The sequence below is a fragment of the Jaculus jaculus genome, chromosome 1 (assembly GCF_020740685.1).
Source record: "Jaculus jaculus isolate mJacJac1 chromosome 1, mJacJac1.mat.Y.cur, whole genome shotgun sequence".
Lineage (NCBI taxonomy): Eukaryota > Metazoa > Chordata > Mammalia > Rodentia > Dipodidae > Jaculus > Jaculus jaculus.
The window spans coordinates 20539767-20563870 of record NC_059102.1 but is presented as its reverse complement, the minus strand read 5'-3'; the positions used below and the strand labels follow the sequence as shown (position 1 = coordinate 20563870).

The window sequence follows — 24104 nt, the reverse complement described above, 5'->3', positions numbered from 1 at the left end:
GTAAGACATGGCTTTTGCTACAAATGAGGTTTAGGAGTACGATTTCTGGGAAAACAATCTTAGGGTTACAGCTGAGAAAGGGAGAGAGTCCTTAAGCAGCTGGTAATTGTGTTTGAGTTCTTGCTGCTCTGCTGGTGAGAGACTTCATCCTGGGAGGGACCCCTCTCCCTCCCCATGCTCCCCCAGTTCCCGCATCCTATCCCCCTGAAGTGTGCCAACATGCACCGTGCAAAGGGTGTGTGTTGTGTGTAGAGCCATGGCTGCCGTGAAATCACAAGATACAGCATGGCTGAAAACTTCTAGGATTCACTGTGCATTTTATTTTTGAATTGATTTTGGTTATTGCACGTTCAGAGAGCCTTTATAAATTTTTTATGGCCCTTATATTCAGTTACATGATCCCAAAACAAGTTGTCTCAACCTTGGGAAATTGGGTATTAAATTATACAGCGGCCACCTACTAGGGAGAAATTCACATAAATGAAATTCTATTAGGATGTGTGACATACCCTCAAAATTTAGGGCTTTTTTCTTTCTAGTTTTCTCCACCTCATTAAGATACGAAATGTTTTCATCTAATAACATCTCTGGCTTTAAAAGTAATCATGTTAGATGCCATAATTCCTGTTTTATTTACTTACCAATATTTTTTTTTTTCAAGGTAGGGTATTGCTGTAGCCCAGGCTGACCTGGAATTCACTATGCAATCTCAGGCTGTCCGCAGTCAGACTCCTTACAGAGATGCTCCTACTCTGCTTCCCAAGTGTTCGGATTAAAAGTGTGCACCACCACACCCAGCTATAGTTTTTTATTCTGTTCACTCATTGAACATTCATAGGGTGACAGAAAGATGGCAAGCTCCGTCCACAGAGTCCATACTTTTTAATTTTTTTTTTTTTTTATTTTTTGGCTTTTCGAGGTAGAGTCTCACTCTAGCCCAGGCTGAATGTTGAGTTTAGAGGCGTGTGCCTCCATGCCCAGCCTGTTTTTTGTGTTTTTTTTTTAATTTTTATTTTTGTTTATTTATTTGAGAACGACAGACAGACTTAGAGAGAAAGAGGCAGATAGAGAGAGAGAGAATGGGCATGCCAGGGCATCCAGCCACTGAAAACGAACTCCAGCCGCATGTGCCACCTTGTGGATCTGGCTTATGTGGGTCCTGGAGATTTAAGCCTTGAACTGGGGTCCTTAGGCTTCACAGGAAAGTGCTTAACCGGTAAGCCATCTCTCCAGCCCTGTTTTTTTTTTTATTTGTATTTTTATTTTTTATTTATTTATTTGAGAGCAACAGACACAGAGAGAAAGACAGATAGAGGGAGAGAGAGAGAATGGGCGCGCCAGGGCTTCCAGCGTCTGCAAACGAACTCCAGACGCGTGCGCCCCCTTGTGCATCTGGCTAACGTGGGACCTGGGGAACTGAGCCTCGAACCGGGGTCCTTAGGCTTCACAGGCAAGCGCTTAACCGCTAAGCCATCTCTCCAGCCCTTTTTTTTTTTTTTTTTTTAAGACCAGATTTTGACACACAGCCCTGACTGGCCTCTAACTTTTGATCCTCCCGTCATAGCTTTTCACCTGCTGTGACAATAGGCGTGCATCGCCATTCCTGGCTCCAAGATCAATAGTTGAATCAGTGCCTGAGCAAGAATTTGAACCCGCTGTCACGTTCCCAGCTTCTGTCTTTACCCTGGGGCTGCAAGAGGGAAGCAAGGTCAGTGTGGTCCTGCCTCCCTAACTTTCCTTTTGCAAAGAAGACAGCACATAGCCAAGATGTTTTGGAATGTGTCTTCAGGGCAGTGGAAGTCATTACAGGGTTTGTGCTGGAAAATGAGTTGATCAGTTGTATGTTTCGAAGGAAGGGCTGGGAAGATGGCTCAGTGGATAAAAGTGTTGCAAGCCTAATGACTGGAGTTGGGATTCCCAGTACCCATGTAAAGCTGGGCACAAGTAGAGTACCTTTCTGCAATCCCACGGTGCCTATGGCCGTGGGAGGTGTGGTCAGGAGAACCCCCAAGTCAACAGGCCAGCTGGTGTGGGGTTCACAGCAGAGAACAAGAGAAGTGCTCATCTCAGACAAGGTGAACGGGGCGCTGAGGTCGCCCTCTGCATTGCGGCATGTGAGCAACCATGCACTAAGTAGAAAGCAGGAACCCCTGGGCAGCGGCGGATGCTGGACGGCTGCACAGGAGGAAGGAGGACCCTGCGGGGAGAGGCGGAAAGCTGGGCTGCGGCCACGGTCCCTCGAGAGAGTGGGTCGTGGAAGTGGAGCAGGGCAGCCGGAGTGCACAGGAGCCTGGCAGGTGGAGGCAACAAGACTTGGCATGACTGGGTGGGAAGAGGAGAGATGCTACAAGAGAGGCAGCGAGGAAGGTCACTCCTGAGCTTGAACAGAGAACCCCTTGTGCTCTGGTGGTAAGTAGGCCGGCAGACAGATTGGAGTAGAGAGAGAGGCCAGTGTCACACTGGGCTCCTGACACACTTCAGGGTAACCGCTGAGTTTATTCTGCTACATACAACTCGTTGTGGGTGCCCTGGATGTAGCCTGGGTCAGGAGATTGACTGGGTCCTGCAGAGCTGGGAGATGCAACGGTCCTTCCCCATCTCCTCCCCGGCTGTGGTCTCGGGGGATTCCTCGCCCATCAGCAGAGCAGGTGTCGCGGGGGTGTGATTAGCCGCCAAGGGGAGGCACCTTCCCTCAATGTCCAAGTGCTCAGAATTGCCATTGGCTAGGCAGTGGCAAGAGGCAGCAGTGCAGCCCCGTTCCCCTAACTAAGGGCCACATTGCCTACCCACCCTCCCTGGGAGACCGCCAGGATACTGAGAAACAGAAACCCCCTTGCCCCAAAGCCTAGTTCAGGCCCTCATACTGTCCTGGCTTTTCGTCTCACAGCCACTAGATGGCATAAGTGCATCATTTTATTTCTATTCCAGTGTCCCCGAGGAATCCAAGCTGTCCTCTTAAAGTGTGTATATTAAAATGTTTCTCTAATTTTATGCCTATCAAAAAACTTTGAAGAAACACAGAAAAAACTCAAAGGGAAAAATGCTCAAGATAGTATTAAATTAGGAAAGTATGTTTGAGAACAAATATTCAGAGTATGCTCAGTCTGAACCATAGTTTATAGCACAAGCTATAAGTTTTCAGGGCCTCTCTTGAGGTAAAAGGCAACCCTGATGCACTTATGGCAGGTCAACTGCCATCTGTGTGGGCCACGTTAGTCCCTGCCTTGACCATAGGTCAAATTGTTATCAAATGCTTAGAAATAGTGACAGAAAATAAGTGGAAGCTGCGAGAAGCTGGGTGGGGGAAGGACGTAGAAGGAACTTGCTTCGTCAGAGGATGACGGAGGATGCTGGAGGGCGGGCGGAGTCTCGGGGCAGTTCCAGGGTGGAAATGATCATACCTGGCTAGCTGCACAGGTTCTGCCTGGAAGAGTGGAGCCACAGTAGGGTGTTAGGGGTTCAGGAAAGTCCTTGAACCCCAAACTTAGGTTCAAGTCTGTTCTGAACCAAAGAAATAAATTAAAATGAAACTGAGAAGGATAGTTATAAAATTACTATATTTATTGAGGGAAATACAGAACTCAGGAAAGGAAGATGGCTACACCCACGTGGCTTGAGAGCCCACGTGGTGCGCCTGGAAAAACCATTGAGAGGACAGAAAAGAAAGCACGAAGAGCTCCTGCCATGTGGAGAAAGAGCCCATGTGGAAAGTAGGGGCTGGGGGGCCACTCCCCGCTGCTCAGACTAGCCGGGGAGAAATGCACCGGAAGCTGGAGGTTCACCCATGGTCAGGCAGCCCAAAGCCCTTGCCCTCCCCTCAAAAACTGCATTTATAGGGCTGGAGAGATGGCTTAGTGGTTAAGCACTTGCCTGTGAAGCCCAAGGACCCCTGGTTCGAGGCTTGATTCCCCAGAACCCACGTTAGCCAGATGCACAAGGCGGTACGTGCATCTGGAGTTTATTTGCAGTGGCTGGAGGCCCTGGCGCGCCCATTCTCTATCTGTCTGCCTCTAATAAATAAACAAACAAACAAAGTAATTAGCCAGGTGTGGTGGCACACACCTTTAATCCCAGCACTCAGGTGGCGGAGATAGGAGGATCGCTGTGAGTTCAAGGCCCCCTGAGAGTACATAGTGAATTTCAGGTCAGCCTGAGATACTGAGACCCTACCTCAAAAAACCAAAAAATTAAAATATGCATTTATAACCTTATGGTGGCAGGGACTACCTTCCAGCTCAGGTGAGCTGGAGGGACAGCCATTGGTCTGGGCTAGGGGCAGTCTTAGGAAAAGCCATGATGCCAAGTTCTGGGGTCCAATCTTGACCAACCACAATGTCAGGATTTTAGAAAATGACTGCCCTGGGGAGGAGAGGGATGAGGACTCAGATATGGAAAAACAGGTCTAGGAAATTAGGCAAGAGATAAGAAGTCAGACCATCATCATCCTTTGATCTCTAGCAAGTGCAGGCCTTCCTGGCTTTTTACTTTCAGGGGCCCAGTCACCCTAACTGCCTGACTCCCTCTCAGAGCCACCAAGTGGGGAAGGGATGATCTTGATGGCTAAGTGCTGCGAGCCATCAGAGGTCCACCCCTTCCTGCAGGGCCTGCTCACTGCCTGGAAGGCACTGCTACGACCCAGCATGTCACCTGCAAAAGCAGCGGAGCTGGGGAGAGGGCTCAGCGAGTAAAGTGCTTGCTGCACAAGCGTGAGAGCTCGAGCTCAGACCCCCAGGCCCCCCATGAATTGTAGGCACGGTGATGTGTACCTGCAGTTCTGGCACTGGGGAAGGAGATGGCTCTCTGGGGGCTTGCTGGCCAACTTAGTCTAGCTGAACAGGTGAGCCAGTGTCAGTCAGAAACCTATCTCAAGGTGACAGCATGCCTGAGGAGTGACACCTCTGACGTGTATCTCTGGCCTCCACCAGCATGTGCTTATTTACCCATACTCATGTGCACGCACATACATGTGAACGTGCCTACACACACACACACACACACACACACACACACACACACACGCCTCTCCCTCTCTGTCACACACACACACACAGATGCACACCTCCCTCTCTCTCTCTCACACACACACACACACACACACACACACAATTTCAACAGACCCAAGCTCACAGCCTTTCGAGTTCCCTGGGCCCCTCTGCGTGCCCTTCAGCTCCCCAGCAAAGAGGCAGGCGAAAAGGTTCATTTTCGGAGTTGCATAAACTCGTTCTTCTGCAGGCCCTGGCCTGCGCCACGTGGCTTTTCCTTGGCATCGTCTTTATTTTCCAGCCTTTGTCCCCGGGAGAGTGTTTAATAAATGCCACTCAGTTACACTTCTTTTCCCCCCAACGCCTGTGGCTTGGTCTTCTTCTCCGCCAGTGTGGGTTATATGTAAATGAATCTCTGTTTTCTAAAAAACAAAAACAAATCATGCTATTTGTATAATTATAAGAAAGCTCAGGTGGCTGCCTTCATTTGGCGAAAGGACGAACAGTGTCTCAGAGTCAGCAATGCTGGCAAATTAGAGACATGAAGGGAGAGGATGGTCCCAGGAGGATGTCCGAAGTGAGCAGATGCTGTGTGGTCGCGTCCACTGATTGAGAGTCACCAGGCCTGGGTCACCTGAAAATTGGGAACATTGGGCTGGAGAGATGGCTCAGCCTTCCAGAGCACTTGCTGGGCCAGCAGGGGGGCCCGTGGAGGCCTGGGAGATGCTTGACTCCCATCTTCGGGGCTCACATAGACAGCTGGGCATGACCACGCACGTCTGCCATCTCAGTCCCTCAGAGGATCAAAGCGAATCACCCAGGCTCTTGGAAAAAAAAAAAAAAAAAAAAGACAGTCAGCTCCAGGCTCTTGAAGGACTCGAACTCAAGTAAGAACAGGAGGGAGAGGACTGGAGTGGGACCCCTGATGGTCCTTCCCAGCCACCATAGGTGAGCACACGGGACCCCAGGTGGGCACAGACACACGCACACCCCACACATGCCCTGCACACACATACACCACACTACACACACATGCAAAGAAAAAGATAGGAACACTAAACTATATACCAAAAATATTTATTTTTCATTATAGGATGCTTCCCTTTGAGCCTCTAGTTATTCCATGCCTGCACCCTAGGGTAGTATTTAAGGGCTGGAAAGTGGTTAAAAGGTGCTTGTTTGCAAAGCCTGATGGTCTGGGTTTGATTTCCCAGTATTCATGTAAAGCCAGATGCACAAAGTGGGGTTCATGTGGGGTTTGCTTGTAGTGTCTGGAGGCCCTGGAGCACCCCATTCTCAACTCTCTCTGTGCTTCCCTGCCTCTATTTCTTTCTCAAAGAAATAAATAAAAAATATTAAATGAATAAACAAATATTTAAAGACACACTGGGGGCAGAAAAGATACCCGTGGAGAACTTGTTGAATAAGACTACCTAGATGCAAATTTGTGCCCTGAGGGATGTGGAAAACAATGTTACCTTTCTCAGTCTGTCTCGTCATCTGCACTGGACTGGTGTGATGAAGGGTATAGCTTGCTCAAGTACCTGATGAAGAAGAAACCTTCTAAAGGAGATCTTTTAAAAGGCAATGTAGGGTACCGATGAATGGTTAAGGCACTTGAGTGCAAATCCTGGTGGTCTGGGTTCAATTCCTCAGTACCCAAGTAAAACCAGATGCACAAAGTGATACATGCACCTGGAGTTTGTTTGCAGTGGCAAGAGTCCCTTGTATGCCCATAACTAATTCTCTTTTTGCCTGCCTCTTCTTCTCTGTCTCTCTCACACACACACACACATAAATAAATAAAATAACTCTTATGAGCAAGGCACGTAAGACTAGAGAGACAAAGAGCTTTACTTATTACCACTGAGCAGATCCAGAGGGATGACAGAGGCCTAAACTGGAGTTCCGTGCTCCCAGCCATACGTCGTAGGCCACACAACTGTGCTGGCATGGAATAGCTCGACCACATTAATCCACCCACAGAGCGGTTCTTTTCTTCCACCCAAGTGGGTCAGCAAATTAATTCTTCTTCTACCCTGCCCCCTTTCTGCTTCATTCACTTCAGCGGAGGGATGCTACGCGGACAGCTGCCGCAGCAGGGCTGACAGTGAACCTCCAGTACAGAGGACCAAGGGCACATGTCAGGACCAGAGTGTCACAGCACTGCCTGTCACCACGTCAGGGAACTGTGAGACTAGCTTCTTCTATGCGTGGTACATTCTCAGGCATTTTAGGTTCTTGTTTCTTAGAGTAAAAAAAAGATAAAAAAGGAAAAGCAAAGACGGGAGGTAGATAGGTTTTCTTAGTGACTTCAACTGTCTTCTGTGGTGATAATAAAATGCTCAAGACAGTAATTTGTAAGGAACAGGTTTATTTCGGCTTGCGCACTGGAAGGTGGGAAGTCAGAGCAGAATGCCGACATCTGCTCAGCTTCTATGAAGGGCGTTGTGCGCTTGACTCCCAGCCAGAAGCAGAGCAAGTGGACGTGGGAAAGGGAGGGGCTGGGGCTGGAGAGATGGCTTAGTGCTTAAGGCGTTTGCCTGCCAAAGCCGAAGGATCCTGGTTTGACTCTCTCCAGGACCCACGTAAGCCAGATGCACAAATGGGCGCATAGAGCTGGAGTTCGCTTGGAGTGGCTACGCCTTTAATCCCAGCACTCGGGAGGCAGAGGTAGGAGGATCGCCATGAGTTCCAGGCAACCCTGAGACTCCATAGTGAATTCAAGGTCAGCCTGGACTAGAGTGAGACCCTACCTCGAAAACCCAAAAACAGAAAAAAGAAAAAAACTGGCATGGCAGTGAACCCTGAACTGGCTGGCGTGGGTCTTGCTGATCAGCTGAAAGTAGAAAGGATGGATGAAGCCGGGTGTGGTGGCGCACGCCTTTAATCCCAGCACTCAGGAGGCAGAGGTAGGAGGATTACTGTGAGTTCGAGGCCACCCTGAGACTACATAGTGAATTCCAGGTCAGCCTGAGCTAAAGTGAAACCCTACCTTGAAAAACCAAAAAAAAAAAAAAAAAAAAAAAAAGAAAAAAGAAAGAAAGAAAGGATGGATGACTGTGAGCTGTGGTAAACCCTGGGTCTCGCCGCCATCATACACGTCTTATTATTATGTCTTCCACTCAATCCGTCATGCTCTGTAAAGAAAATTCAGCCCCTTTTCTTGTCCCTGTGTGAATATATATATATATAAAATTTCTGGAGGGGTTGAGGTAGGGTCTTGCTCTAGACCAGGCTGACCTAGAATTCACTATGTAGTCACAGGCTGGCCTTGAACTCATAGCAGTCCTCCTACCTCTGCCTCCTGAGGGCTGGAATTAAAGCTGTGTGCCCCCATGCCAAAGAGAAGAGAGAGAGAATGGGCACACACGGGCCTCTGATTGCTGCTAATGAACTCCAGATGCCTGTGCCACCTTGTGCATCTGGCTTCATGTTGGTACTGGGGATTCAAGCTCAGGTCATGCTCCTTAGCCACTGAGCCATCTGTCTAACATCCCCCGCCCCGTATGATTTTTTTAGATTTTTATCAGTGGTCTCATCATCTTTTGGCAGGGAGAAAAGAAATGTGGAGGTTGGTAAGTTTGGGGAAAAGAATTCATCCTTCTCCCTAGCATCCTTTTTATTTGGAATGTACTGTGTGTGTGGTGTGTATGTGCATGTGTATTTGTATGTGTGGCAGTGCACATGTGTACACAGATGTGTACACGGAGGCCAGAGGCCAACATCAAGGCCTTCCTTCATCACTCTTTCCCTTATTTTGTGAGACAGGGTCTTTCACTGAATCTAGAACTCACCAGTTCAGCTAGTGTAGCCCAGGGATCTTCCCCTGTCTTCCTCACCAGTACTAGAATCACAGGCATGGTCTGCTGTGCCCAGCTTTTTTACATGGGCGCAGGGGATCGAAACTCAGGGCCTCACATTTGTGTGGAAAGCACTTTAATCACTGAGCCATCTCCACAGCTTTCCTCAATGCTCAGCTTCTTCTTCTTTTTTTTTTTTTCCGAGGTAGGGTCTCACTCTGGCCCAGACTGACCTGGAATTCACTATGGAGTCTCAGGGTGGCCTCGAACTCACAGCGATCCTCCTACCTCTGCCTCCCGAGTGCTGGGATTAAAGGCGTGCGCCACCACGCCCGGCGCCCAGCTTCTTTTAGAGTTTGAGGGCTGGAGAGATGACTTAGCAGTTAAGGTGCTTGCCTGCAAAGCCTAAGGACCCAGGTTCAATTCCCCATTACCCACGTAAGCCAGATGCACAAGATGGTGCATGCATCTGGAAGTTTGTTTGCAGTGGCTAGAGGCCCTGGTGTGCCCATTCTCTCTCTCTCTCTGTCTTTTTCTTTCTCTCTCAAATAAATAAATAGATAAATGTTTTCGAAAAATTAAGTGGAAAGCCAGGTGTAGTGGCACACGCCTTTAATCCCAGCACTCGGGAGGCAGACGTAGGAGGATCGCCATGAGTTTGAGGCCATCCTGAAATTATATAGTAAATTCCAGGTCAGCCTGAGCTGGAGTGAAACCCTACCTCAAAATAATAATAATAATAATAATAATAACAATAACAATAATAATAATAAATGGAGTTTCATTCCTCTATATAACTGTATTTTTGCAAACAGTTTCACAGAAAAACAGAGCTCATTTTCTGTCTGTTTCATAGAGCTGAGGATGGCAAATAATGACAGGGCTGAGGGCTACCCAGGGCAGGCTGTCCCCCCTGCCCCGGTTCACTGGTCCACAGCTTTTAGCCTGGCAATGAAGAAACTCGCTGCCCAGCAGGTTGCCTCCTACGTTTTCCTCTTTCCCTTTCCACATTTTTTTCCCAGGTGCATTTGGAGGGTTGGGATGGAGGGGAAAATGTGGCGACTTCAAGTGGCAACTGTTGACAATGTAGGGACTTCACGGCTTCTGTGAATCATGTTACTAGCTTACCTACCTTGAGAAGAACAAAGCCAACCTAGGAAGATGAACTGCTTGATTTCCCATGAACTCACTTCCTGCTTGCGTGCATCCGCTAACCTGTAGTTTGACGCACAGTGCCATTGGCATGTGTGCTGCGCATGCGTGCAGTCGTCAGTGGGCACACTGGCATGGGCACGCTCACCATCGCACGGAGCCCTGGCACGCTTTATCCTGTGAACGCCGTGCCTCTGTCTGAACCGCTCGCTCGCTGCCTGCAGGCTTCTGTTCTTGAAGCCGGGGCCGCCGGCTGCGTGTGTGTTGAAGTCTGGCTTTCTTTTCCCCGTTGGACACCAGTGCTCATAGAGTGTGACTTTGTCCATAGGGAACTGTCCCCGGGGTGAGGTGGGGGCCTCCGTGTGGACGCTGTTCATTTCTGCCTGTCAGCAGAGAAGCGGGAGGCCAGTGTGACCTTCCCAGCCCCGGCTTGAATGGTCCTATGGAAAAGTCCAGCGGGGAGCTCAGTGCTGATTCAGTCCCAGGCGTCAGGGCAGTGCCCGGTGCCAGCCTCCTCGCCCCGGCTGAGCTCCAAGCATGCTGAGCTTCTGCTACCGCAGAGAAGAGCGAGACTCCCTGCTGGTGGTCTCGGGGCGAAGTCTGCTCCTGCTGCACAGGGAGCTGCTTCCCGACGGGGACACCAGGTACCTCTGCCCTCTCTCTGTGTCTCTCTCTCTCTTCCTCCCTGGCCTGCCTTGGGGCCTTGGTATGGAAAGACTGCGGGGATGCCCACTGTTGAATGTTGAAACCATGAATGAATCATCCCCAAAATATTTAGACAAAGCGGTTACAAAAACCAGAGCTCTCGTTCCAAAAGAAATAACTCCGGGGAGCTGTGTGCCTGGTGCCTGGGGCCGTGTTTACTGTTTGCTGAGAAACGTCTGTGCAGACAGAGCTACTGGGAATCCTATTCATGGAAGTAATTTAGAAAAGCAACAGGAGGAGGTTTTGTATGCTTATATGCCCTTCCAAAAATAGAAAGGCATAATTCAACATTTTGAGCAGCTGAGGGGATCAGTAAGAGGATGGAAACCTGTATTTATCTACTCCGGTGATGGGGAAAATTACACTGGCATCGAGAGAGGCTTGTAAAAGTCCACTGTGAGCTTGCTGAGGTCTGCTCACTCCCTGGTCAAGTAGTTTGAATGTTTTTATCCTGTCATAGCAGTTGCGCAGGCTCTTCAAGCAGACCCTTTGATGGCAATACCTGCCCGGTTGAGTTGACTCTTACTGGGTGGCAGTGAGCTTGACTTGAGTTGGCATCACCCTGGGAAATTTGAGATCACAAGAATTGGCTTTCTACTTGAGACTGGAATAATGCAGTTCCTTCCTGATCCTCAGTGTTGGCATTATGTGCTCCTGGCAGAGGTGTGTGCTTATCTGAATTTATCTAGGCAAGAAAGAGGATGGTCCTCATTCCACATGGGCGGGGCTGCGAGGAAGCCCAGCACCAAGCAGATGGAGGATGCTGGGCCTTCCCCCAGCGCTGCGTAGACCTCCCAGGGCATCTTAGCACATGCGTCATTAGGTCATGGTACCGGGATCTCATGGGTGTTGTGATCTTGCTTGTCTGTCCCTAAGCACAGTGATTTATGGGCCAGATTTTTTTTTTTTTTTAATCTGCAGCCAATTGTGGAACACACAAGCTTTTAAGAGGATTTAGAACTTTCAATTCACTGGTCTGATTTATCTTGGACTTTGCACTTAAGTGACAGCTCCCAAAACAAGAACCTCAGTTACTTGTGAGCAAAATAATCTTGAGAAAGCCTTCAGAATGTAAAAAGGCCAAGATAAAGGTTAGGTTTATCAACAGAGAATTAACAAAAGGAGAGGGGAAAAAAGAGGGGTGGGGTGGATGGTAGAATGGGAAGTGATCTGAGCTGGCTTAGAAAACCCCAGCTAGTTTTCTGCTGTGTGTCTGTCTTTGACTCTATACTGGGCTTTGCTGAATTCCTGGGATAATGGATGTTAATGAACCCTAACGCTATAGAAATGTTCATATTCTTGCTGCCAAGTTCAAAAGCGCCTGAAGTGGTTCTGGTACTGCTTGGACCATTCATCAGGTTTGGAGACAAACTCCCAGTCCTTGATCTGGACTTGAGATGCACCCAGCTCACTCTCTTGCGGGGGTGGGGGTGGGGAGTACCTGTGATAGAAATCGCCACCTTTTGCAGAAAGGTCGCATAATCCTGGGACAACTAAAAGAGCCACTTGTAGACACTCATCTCCGGGGCTGATGGAACAGCTGAGGCAGATCCTTATCTGAACCTTTGAAAGCTTCTTACTTTCTGCCCACCCCCATGGAAAGCCCATCCCTAACTTTCCGCAGGGAGCTAATTAATTAGCACACTGTCCCCTGAGCCTTTGGGGCCTGTTCTCAAGTTCACAGCTCTTTATCCAATGATCTGTTCGGCCCCAGCCACTGATTTCCCCGACAGATGGTGACTCCTACTTAGCTGCTTGGACCAGGGCACAAGGCACACCACCTTTGAGTGAGCCCAGGAGGGATTTCTGCTCACACCAAGGAGACTCCAGACAGGGTTAGGGGGGATGGCAGTGGGCTCTGGCTCTCAAAACTCAGTGTCTTAGTGTCTCCATGAAGATGTCCGAGCCAGCCAGAGGGGCTTCTTATCTAGTCCTGAACAAGACATAGTTGGAGTTTTAGCAATGGTGAGAAAAGAGGAGATGTGGTGCTTGACTTTTGGAATGTCCAGGCGCTGCTGCTTGTGAACCTGGACAAGCTCTCGCTGTCTCTGTCTTTCTGAAGTGGGACTAATGTCTCAGAGAAATTGTCAGAAAGCTGAAGGGAGAGGAAATGGACAAGGTGGTCAGTGATCGAGAATGGTTCTTGCTATAATGTCTTTAAAATTATTTTTAAATTTTTATTTATTGATTGATTTGCAAAAGAGAAAGGAAGGAAGGGAGGGAGGGAGAGAGAGCATGCCAGGGCCTCTAGCCACTGCAAACAAATTCCAGATGTACCCACCACCTTGTGCATCTGGCTCCATGGGCTCTGGGGAATCAAACCTGGGTCCTTGGACTTCACAGGCAAGTGCCTTAACTGCAAAGTCATCTTTCCACTCTCATCCCTAATTTTTTTTTTTTTTTTTGATTTCTCTTTTTGGCTTTTCAAGGCAGGGTCTCATTCTAGCCCAGGCTAGGCTGACCTGGGATTAGGCTATGTAGTCTTAGGCTGGCTGAGAACGCATAGCGATCCTCCTGCTGCTGCTTCCCAGTTGTTGACACGGAGAAGTGAGGCCTAAGGAGAAGGGTGAAACCTGAGTAGAGAATGGAAAAATTGGGCTTAGGGAGTTTCCAAAGACTAGTACAGGCCTAGGAAGGTAACAGTTGGTAGAGTGCTTGTTTTGTCATGCAGGGCCCTGGGCTGGATTCCCTAGCACCCCATAAAGGTGGGTGTGGGGAAGGTAGGAGGGCTCACAGTTTGGGGTCATCTCAGCTGCATAATGACTTTGACACTGACCTGCACTAAAGACCCTGCCTCAAAAACCGAAAACAAAAATAGCAGCAACAAAAAGAAAAACCAATCAACAACAGTAACATCAAAAATAGCACAGAAATGTAGGAATCCAGTAATTTTTTTTCAAGATAGGATAGATCTTGAAGTCCTTTGTCAACTTTGAACTATTAATTTTAGATTAACTTTTAAATAACTAATACGCATGTAATAAAAAAATATATACAGTGAAAATTCCTCCCCCCTCTCCTGCTGTTTTGCTCACATGAAACAGCTAACTACTTTTAATATATGCCATAATAATATTAATAATGACCATAGCATTTATTTACCCCTAACTGCAAATCACACTTCTGTTACTTTGTGAATATTAACTTGCTTACAAGCTCTGGAGTAGATACTAGGATTTTTAATATAATTTATTTATTTATTTATTTATTTATTTGAGAGAGAAAAAGAGGCAGAGAGAGAGAGAGAAAGGGAGCGAATGGGTGCACCAGGGCCTCTAGCCACTGCAAACAAACTACAGACGCAGGCGCCATTGTGTGCATCTGGCTTACGTGGGTCCTGGAGAATCGAACCAGGAGCCTTTGGCTTTGCAAGCAAACACCTTAACCACTAAGCCATCGCTCCAGCCCGATACTAGGACTTCTGTTCTCCTACAAATGGGGAGGCTGAAGCACACAGAGGTGGGACAACTCAGTCACACAGCTCTGTTGTAGGGCAGGAGTCAACCATCCATGCAGACCCAGAGTCTGCACTTATCTGCGTCACTGTCTTAAGATGGTCTACAGTCTGTTAAAGTATCTTATTTTTCCTTGTACAGTAGCTGCTGCCCTCTTTGGTTTTGCTCCATACTTCAGGCTCCCTGCCCCCCTGGCCCATGCAGGAGCATCCTCACTCACACTGTGTTACCTTCCCCACTGGGGAGATGGATCTTTGGTTAAGAAGGCTTGCTAGGGCTGGAGAGGTGGCTTAACGGTTAAGGCACTTGCCTGTGAAGCCTAAAGACCCAGGTTCATTTCTCCAGGTCCCACGTAAACCAGATACACAAGGTGGCACATGTGTCTGGAGTTCTTTTGTAGTGGCTGGAGGCCCTGGCATTGCTCATTCTCTCCCTCCCTCCCTCTCTCCCTCTCTCTCTCTCTCTCTCTCTCTCTCTCTCTGCCATAAACAATCTATTTTGGAAATTGGAGAGGAGGGTAAGTGGAGGAAGGAAACTTCTCAGCCTTTGCATGTAGTTTACAATCTTATACACAGAGGAAGGATGTTATCCCCCGCTCAAAAAGAACAACAGTTGTCCTATGTCCCAAGCAGACTTACAGCCTGAGATCCCACCAAAATGGTCACAGAAGTCAGCTCTCTTCTTGCATGTGATTTTGGAGCCTCCCATGCCTCAGTCACCTCTGAAGAGCCCAGCTGACTCTTAGGTGCATAGGGAGCTCACGCATTAAAACTGGAGGCTGTCAAGGACCTCAACCTGTTGTGTTTTGCCAGCAGGAGTGCTCTTCACTCATTCACAAACTACTAGCAAATACCTACTATGTGCTCACACTGTTCTAGAAGCTGGGAAATAGCGGGCAGCTAGACCATGCCCTGTCGTCTCAGAGCTGACCTTCCTTTGGGTGCATTGGTGCGTGTCTGCAGAGCCAGCTACTCCAGAGCTGCAGGTAGGAGAACCCCTAGAACCCAAGATCGAGGATCAGGCTGGGCAACATACCAAGACTTCATCTGGGGAAAAAAAAAATGATGTCAGGCATGATGGTGCACACCTTTAATCCCAGCACTAAGGAGGCAGAGGTAAGAGGATCACCAAGAGTTCGAGGTCCACCTTGAAGCTAAGTGGATTCTTGCTATATAGCAAGACCCTGTCTTGAAAAATCTAAGGAAGATAAATAAATAAATAAGCACCATGGAGGTTAATCCTCTAGAAAAGAGTGCTCGATGTCAGGCAGTGTAACAAAGGGTGATGTCATGTAACACACGTGAAAGCAGGGGCGGAACCCAGAATCATGAGTGGGGATGGAAGAGTGAGTGGAGGTCCCAGTGAAGCAAAGGGCAGAACTGTGTGATTCTTAAGAGCAAGAGAGAGAGCCCCTGTGGTAGGCTTAAGCAGAACAAGTTCACATCTTTCTTGAGTGGGACAGTTGGCAGAAAGAGTCCCTGGGGAGGGATCTGGTGAGGCGACACAATCACGATAGTGCTGTGAGTGGTGGCCGGGACTCTGGGTTCCTTTCCAGCAACAAGAACCCACTGGATGGCTCTGAGCAGGGCATAAATGTGATTGGACTTATGTTTTTGTGTATGTGTGTTTTTTTCTGACTTATTTGAAAGCTCATTTGGAAGAAGAGACTAGCAAGGCAAGATGAGAACGCAGAAGCTGGTGAGAAGCCCACATCAGATCGGGAGATGTGGCGTGGGCATGTGGGGTCGTGCCTAAGCTAGGGGTGGGGTGCCCAGTGAACCAGGATCACCGAGTGCACAGACATGACATCTGTGGGTAGTTGCCAGCTCAGCTGTCCTGGGCCTTGCTGTGCCCTGGAAGCCTCAGGGGTTGTCGTTGCATGGCCAAGCCTGGGTAGGAGACCACTGGGCCAGGAAAAGGGGACAGAGACCACAGGGAAGACTGTGGAGCCTCTGAATGCCATGTGTTGGGATTCACATTTTTAGGGGAACACTCAGGCTACAGAAATCTTGGCCTCATAGGTTTCCCATTCTCCCCACCCCGAATCCCATCTTAGCTCACCTTTCCATTAGTTGCCTTTGTACCATCCGCCCACTCTCTCTGCCGGCCTGCCCCCTTGGCTTCTCGGGCCACGTGTTGAAGAATGGTCACCCACAGTTCTCGTTTTAGTTCTTTTCAAGAGACTGACACTTTTCCTTTCTTCCAGTTTTCAGATTCTCAGGATGTGGGCCAGCCAGCCCAGCCTGGGGAGCGGTGACTCTGGACCAATCTGGGGTGGCCAGAGGTTCAAGGGGATGGGATGGGCAACTACTCGGTACCAATAGGACTGCTCTCCCCACAGTCTTGAAGGGAGAAGATCACCCGTAGAAAGAGAAGGTGCCCCAAACCTCAGAGCTCTTAGGTGACAGGGACGCTCTTGGACACATTCATGCTAAACCTGTATCTTGGGTCCCCTTCCCTCCTTTTTCTCTGATTCATTCTTCTGGGTGCCTTTTCCTCAATCCCTTCCCCTTTTCATTGTCTGTCCGTTCCAAGCTGTCAACTGATCCCGCGGTTTGTTTGCCCAGAGCCAGATCTCCTTAGAGAAGTAAATGTAATGGGAGTGAATGGATAATCACTTTGTAATGCACATCTGTGGTCTGGTAAGACGTGGCTTTAGCAGAAAGCTGTCTGGGTTACAAGGAACCATTCACATCGACTGACTCAAACCCAGAAAGACAAAGCAGGTTTGATTTCATTTTAAAATGTACGAGTTCAATTTAAGTGCAGGCTAGAGAAGGGAGATGATCCTCTCCAGCCTTTTGAGATATTTACCAGCAAATCACAATCATAGCAGGGAGGCCCGGGGAGATGGCTCGGTTGGTAAGGTGCTTGCCTTGCAAGCAGGAGGACCTGAGTTCAAGCCCCAGAACCTACGTAAAAATGCTGAGTCTGGTGTTCCCAGCATTCGTGATGCAGTGATAGGAGATCCCCGATTTTTGCTGGCCAGCCAGTCTGGCCTACTTGGAAAGCTCTAGGCCAGCAAGAGACTATTTTAGAAAAGGTGGGTGCTACCCAAGGAATGACACCCAAAATTGTCCTCTGGTCTCCACATGCTTGCACACATACACATATGTGCACACAAGAGTCACACAAGCCCCCTCACATTCAATTTTGAGGTCATTTCCACAGCTGTGCTTAATGTTGTATTTCAAGTGTGTATGCCTCCATTCTCCAATCATGTTCTGTTTTAAACCAAATTAGTTAATAACCCATTTAAAAACGAGACAGTTTTCTAAGTTCCATCCTGCTTGAAGCAGAGTCTTATGATTTCTGTATAACTTATCTTTTAGAAGATGCTTGCTAGTTTCACTTTGCCCATTACTGAGAACGACCTGATGGCAGCGGAAAGCGCCTCAGCCTGTTTGTGACTCGAATATCATCCTGGAGAGCTTCCCCACAGAGGGGAGAAGTCGAATTTTAGCTTGTCAAGGCCTTTGCAGGGACTAAAGTGAGACCTGCACTCTCAGGGTCCTTAAATGGCCTTTGGCTAGCTTTAGGATGCAGAAACCCTGCTCTGAAGTGCGGTTGGTTTGTTAAAAACCCTACTTTACTTTTTCAGCTTTCTTTGTCTTTTTTATCCTATCCTGTTATTTTCTGGAAAATTGCAGAGAATGCTGGGTAAAGCCCATCTGTAAACTGCCTTTGCTGAGGGGTTAACTGGGTCAGGGAGCCTGGTTTAAGAATTAACAGGTTATGCTCCAACTGGCCCCCCAAATAAGCTGGGAGGTGAGTGAGCCCTGCTCTGCATTTTAATTTCAAAGACAGTATTTGTTCAGAGAACAATGGCATAGTAGAGAAAGCACACACTGGGCAGCTAGTTTGCTGAGAATCACATCCCAGTCAGATCTGAACTTGACCTTCCTTGTCAGCTTAAATGCACGTAGCCTTGGAAAACAGGCACTGGTTCTTTAAAGCCTTGACCCATAGGTGGCGGGTGCTAGCAAGGAATAGTAAGGAAGTAGGCGTTATCTGTTCAGAACTTCATAGATTTCAAAGCTTTCACTTACTTGATCCTGTTAATAGTGATAACAAGGCTTAAATTTACTGCTGAGAAAACTGGAAGTCAAAGAGGGCTTTTCCAGTGCTTCTCTGCTTTCCCTGAACTAGGCCCGGGAGCTAGGTTCAGTGGACTCCACTGGAAGGTCATCTGGACGCTTCTAGGACTTGCAGCAGTGATAATCTCTCTTGAAGTCAAGTGACTGGTCACAGTTGGCTCCATATAGAAACCCATCACCTGCTATGAGCTAAGGGTCACCATTGTCCACTGAGAAACAAGATATTTGGATTTGGACCTGTGGTACTCACCCCCATGCCCGTGACTTTACCACTTGAACCTTTGTCTCTCAGCATTAGATTGTGTTGTGGTGGCATCCATCTGCCTGTTTGGGTTTCTGTCAAGATTCAATGAGAAAATGCAGCTGACAGTTGTCATAAGCCAAATAAATACCCAAGACTTACTATTGTTATTGCTGTCTACAAAGTGTACACTATATCCCCGTCTTACCCCCAAGGTGTCCACTGAAGACCAAGGATTTTGTGTAGGACAGACCATGCAGTAATATATATATATATTGGTTTTTCAAGGTAGCGTCTCACTGTAGCTCAGGCTGACCTGGAATTCACGCTGTAGTCTCAGGGTGGCCTCGAACTTATGGCGATCCTCCTACTTCTGCCTCTCGAGTGCTGGGATTAAAGGCATGCGCCACCACACCTGACATGCAGTCATATTTTAACATCTACAGAGGACACCCTCAGTGAAACCACTGGCACGACCATGTGGCAGTGATGAAATGCGTCCTTCCTCTGTGGCTGGGGAGGTGATTCAATGGAAAAAGCACTTGCCGCACAAGCATGATAACCAGGATGCCCAAAACCAGCATAAATGCCAGGTGGGCGTGATGGCCCATCTGTAATCCCAGTGCCCAGGAAGTGGAGAAAGGATCCTTGGGAAAGCTGGCTAGCTAGACTTGCCAAATTGGTGGTGTCTAGGTTGAAATGAGAAAGCCTGCCTCAGTAAATAAGGTGGGCATGCTTCCTCCGCAGTGTCTTGAGCCTCACTTTGGGCCAACTGAACTGCAGTTCTTTGGAGACTGGAAAGGATCTACTTTCTTCTTTTTTAAATTATCTGTTAATGTTCATCTCATTACGTGATCACATCTACGTTGAAAAGCGCACATGCAGGAGCTTTACCTAGCTGCCATATCCTGTAAGCATCAGGAATGCCAAAGAAGAAAATAAGGTCCGCGCTCCAGCCGTCGCCCTGTGCCTCTGGTCCCTGGCCTTCCCAACCCTGAGACAGGCCCTTGAGCTTTTGAGTCTCTGGATGCTTTTGTACATTCGTTCTCCGCTGTGATTATACTTAGGAGATTCATTCACGTTGTTGTGGTTCTTTTGCCGCCATTGTTATTTATTCTCCATTACGTGACTGTTCAACAGTTTAGCTGTTATATTGTCAACAGCCCCAGTGTTGCTGTGAACAGTGTGTAACTGCCTTTAGGAGACACGTCCCTGACCTGGGGCACTTGCTCTGGTTTGGGTTTAGTGAATTCTCCCAGCTTCCCACAGCGGATGCTCAGAGTACGTTTCCACCCACCCCATGTGGTCGTTTCACAGAGCGGCTGCTCTGGGGACTGCGCCATTTGCATTTCTCTGTCAGCTAATGAATGTTACTTGGAAACCCTGTTCTGTTTCATTTTGACAGTTTAACTGAGCCATCTGCCCACCACAGGTATTCACAGGCTCGATGACTTTCCTGGGGCCTTAGGAGGCCCTTGGTGCTTGAATAACATCTGTAGCCTCTAACTGACTTTGGGTTTCTCCTGTAGAAAGAAGAAAAATGGCTCTGCACGCTCCGTCAGGACCTCACGGACCCGAGTGCCTACCTATCAGTATAGCATGGATTTCGAGAAGGTGGGGAAATGCATCATCATAAACAACAAGAACTTCGACAAAGTGACAGGTAGGGGCTAGAGCCCCGGGCAACCTCTCGTGCCTCCTTCCATTTCCCACACTTTGTACCAGCCGTTCATCAGAGAAGAGCTGTGCCCACCTAGGGCAGCCAGGCCCTCTGTGGGCGGGACTCCTATAACCGGGAAAGGGTGCTGAGAAGCCAGGAACCCTCAGTCTGAGGCCCACTCTGCATATTAGTAGATAATTTATATATTTATTTGTTTGTTTTGGTTTTCTAAAATAGGGGGCTGGAGAGATGACTTAGCAGTAAAGGTGCCTGCCTGCAAAGCCTACGGACCCATTTTCTACTCTCCAGATCCCATGTCAGCCAGATGCACAAAGGTGAGGTGAGCGCAAGGTCACACATGCCCAGTAGGTGGCACAAGCATCTAGAACTGAGGCCCTGGCACGCCAATTTTCTCTCTCTCTAATATTTAATAAAAAATGGGGCTCTAACTGCTGCAAACAAACTTCAGATGCATGCGCCACCTTGTGCATCTGACTTATGTGGGTCCTGGGGAATTGAACCTGGGTCTGTGTATCTTTGAGGGGACATGCCCTGAGTCCCCCCTCCTTTGAGTATGTTTTCATGTTACCAGCTTTTGTAAATTATGACATTCGGACAGGAGAGGTGGCTCAATGGCTTGAGTGCTTGCCTGCAAAGCCTAACGACCTGGGTTCAATTCTCCAGTAAAGCCTGATGGACAGTGGTGCATGCATCTGGAGTTCATTTGCAGTGCCTGGAGGTCCTGGCATGCCCATCCTCTCTCTCCCTCTCTCTCTCTCTTCTCTCTATCTCTCTCTGCTTGCAAATAAATAAATAAATAAAAATGTTTTTAGCCCAGCACTTGGGAGGCAGAGGTGGGAGGATTGATGTGAGTTTGAGGCCACCCCGAGACTACATAGTGAATTCCAGGTCAGCCTGGACTAGAGTGAAACCCTACCTCAATATTCATATATATATATATATATATATATATATATATATATATATATATATATATATATGCATATACATATATATTTTTTTAAAGGGGTGGAGCAGGCATTGTGGCTCATACCTTTAATCTCAGCACTCAGGAGGCCAAGCTAGGAGGATTGCTATGAGTTTGAGGCCAGCCTGAGGCTACGCAATGAATTCCAGGTCAACCTCGGCAAGATCAAGACCCTACCTCAAAAAACCAAGACAAGGGTTGGAGAGATAAGGCGCTTGCCTGCAAAGCAAAAGGACTCAGGTTCAATTCCCCAGGATCCACATAAGCCAGATGCACAAGGTGGTGCATGCATCTGAAGTTTGTTTGCAGCAGTTAGAGCCCCATTTTTTATTAAATATTAGAGAGAGAGAGAGAGAAAATTGGCGTGCCAGGGCCTCAGTTCTAGATGCTTGTGCCACCTAGTGGACATGTGTGACCTTGCGCTTGCCTCACCTTTGTGCATCTGGCTGACATGGGATCTGGAGAGTAGAAAATGGGTCCGTAGGCTTTGCAGGCAGGCACCTTTACTGCTAAGCCATCTCTCCAGCCCCCTATTTTAGAAAACCAAAACAAACAAATAAATAAAGATAAATTGTGACATTTCATGTGTTCCTAGCATTTGACCCTGCAGATAGTTCCTGCTCCGCTTGGCACCTGATGGGAGCCTGCCTGCCACATTGCTCCCTGACAGCTTGGTTCATTCTCACAGGCATGGACGTCCGAAATGGAACAGACAAGGACGCTGAAGCCCTCTTCAAGTGCTTCCGAAACCTGGGCTTTGATGTTGTCGTCTACAATGACTGCTCCTGTGATAAGATGAAAGAGCTGCTGAAGCGAGGTAAGTATGTGCCCTCCGTGTCTGTCTTTGCCACAGAGAATCACAGTCCGGGCTGGTCTCAAAGGACACGTCAGTGGGACAGGTGGACTTCCAACGGGAGCCTGCTTCCACTGGCCTGTCCATACCTGTTCTGGGAGAACACTTAAGAACCTTCCAGTATTTTTACAAAAGGAAGCGTATCGAATCTACACTATCCTGTCCAGGATGGAGTTTAGGTGTAATCTCTCTGGCAGCAGAGAGAGAACGACAGTCCCCACATTCTTCTTCGGGACTGGCTTACATTCTGTGTGGCACACCCACGGCTTCAGTTCATCAGCTCTGGAACACACCCCTGCCATGTCAGCCTACAGTCTGTTACCATACCATGTTATATATGTGTGGGTAGAGTTACAGAGGATGAGAGACACGCTGAGGAATGAGTCAGGGGCAAAGCCAGACACTCCAGGATCTGGTGCACCGGCTCCTACCCAATCACACCGTGCAGAACTGTCCAACCTTGTGACATCGTGGATACAACATTGTCTCGTCTACAGAGTTCATGCCCAAGAACTGCACGATTCAGTCACAAAGTGATCCTCCCAAAATCTCATGTTTTCAGTAAGTCCATTAGTTACCTTTTTTGTTGCTACTACAAATACCAGAAGGAAGGAAAGGTTTGTCTTGTCTCACAAGTTTGGTGCTTGAGGTAGCAGGAGCTCGAGGCCGCTGCTCCCGTGTCAGCCATGGTCAACAATGTGATGAGCAGTGCTTTACCTTCTCCTATAGAGAGTCCAACCTAAAGAATGTCTTTTTAAATGAAGTTATTTGTTTGAGATAGAGGCCGAGAGAGAGAAAGAGAGAATGGACTCTCCGGGGCCTTCAGCCACTACAAATGAAGTCTAGAAGGATGTGTCACCTTGTGCATCTGGCTTACATGGGTCCTGAAGAATTGAACCTGGGTCCTTTGGCTTTGCAGGCAAGCGCCTTCCCTCCAACGCAAGCCTAAGGAGGGATACCACCCACATTTAAGGTGGTTCATCCCACCTCAATCGATCTAATCTAGAAAATCCCTCACAGACATGCTGAGAGGTGTTGTTTCTGTGGTGATTTTACAGTCTGTCAAGCTGAGTTTAAGCATCGCAGAAAGTTTACCATTGTGTGTTGGGCTGCATTCATAGCTCTCCTGGGCTGCATGTGGCCTACAAGCTGCGTATGGGACATGCCGTAGTGGATGCCCACGTGGGGATACTCTCACAAACGGAAGCAAGTGTGTGAAAACAGAATCAAACTGCTTGTCAACAAGGACCCTCAGGCAGCAGACCATTCACTGTAGCCATTCTTAGCAACACAGGTTTAAAAAAGTAAACACACAACTAAGACTCTAACCAGTCTTACTTTCTTTTCAGCTCAGCTTTTTTTTTTTTCCTAGTATCTAAAACTTGAGTCTTACAAGGTGAACTTTTGGACCCTAGTAGGTCACGTAGAACAGAATGGAAATTGGGAGTCTGAGTCATGAGTCTGGCCCCAGTTCCAACAACTGGGTAGCCCAACAAGGCCACTATATCTTCCTCGCTGTTTCACTTTCCTGAGCTGTGGATCATAGTAGCAGCTCCCTGGGGTTCTCAGAACTGGAAGGAAGATTCGCCCAGGGAAATCCTTCCGCTGTGCCTACACAGGAACACAGGGGATACAGGCTTCTATGGGCCCAGCGGCTCATGCCAGGTATCATTTCTGTTCTTGTGAAAGATAAATTACTCCACCCAGACCCAGAGCATGACAGCCTCTTCCTGATTGTCCTCTCGGAGCAGAGAAGCAGTTATTTTCCTTCACGTTGTGTGTGACGGTTTCCAGTGAGGACACAGCACTGAGTTTCCAATGCTGCCCTTATTCTCCTGATCTTGAGAATTCCAGCTTTGGGGCTGGAGACATGGCTCAGTGCTTGTTAAGGTGCTTGCCTTGCAAAGTCTAATGACCTGGGTTGGATTCTCCAATACCCACGTAAAGCCAGATGTACAAGGTGGTACATGTGTTTTCAGTTCTTTTGCAGCAGCTAGAGGCCCTAGAGCATCCATTTATATTCCTCTCTCTCTCTCTCTCTCTCTCTCTCTCTCTCTTCCTCTCTCTCTTCTCTGTCTCTCTGCTTGCAAATAAAGTATTTTTTTTTAAAGAATCCAGCTTTTATCACAAGTACCTTTCCTTTATCCATTCATCTGTTGGTGGACATC

The 24104-nt window shown here is 48.1% G+C and overlaps 1 protein-coding gene across 7 annotated transcripts in view; it reads left to right on the top strand.

Moving 5' to 3' along the window:
* Positions 1-24104, top strand: part of Casp7 (caspase 7) — a 61197-nt gene that overhangs the window by 27479 nt on the left and 9614 nt on the right. For 6 of the 7 annotated variants that reach the window (XM_004659228.2, XM_045158270.1, XM_045158263.1 and 3 more), the window contains 2 exons: positions 19965-20098; positions 21772-21900. In XM_004659228.2, coding sequence (XP_004659285.1) covers positions 19965-20098; positions 21772-21900 — 263 coding nt within the window. Of the gene's footprint in view, positions 1-10301; positions 10582-19964; positions 20099-21771; positions 21901-24104 lie in introns of those variants that run through there. The other variant, XM_045158249.1, reaches the window with a different exon arrangement.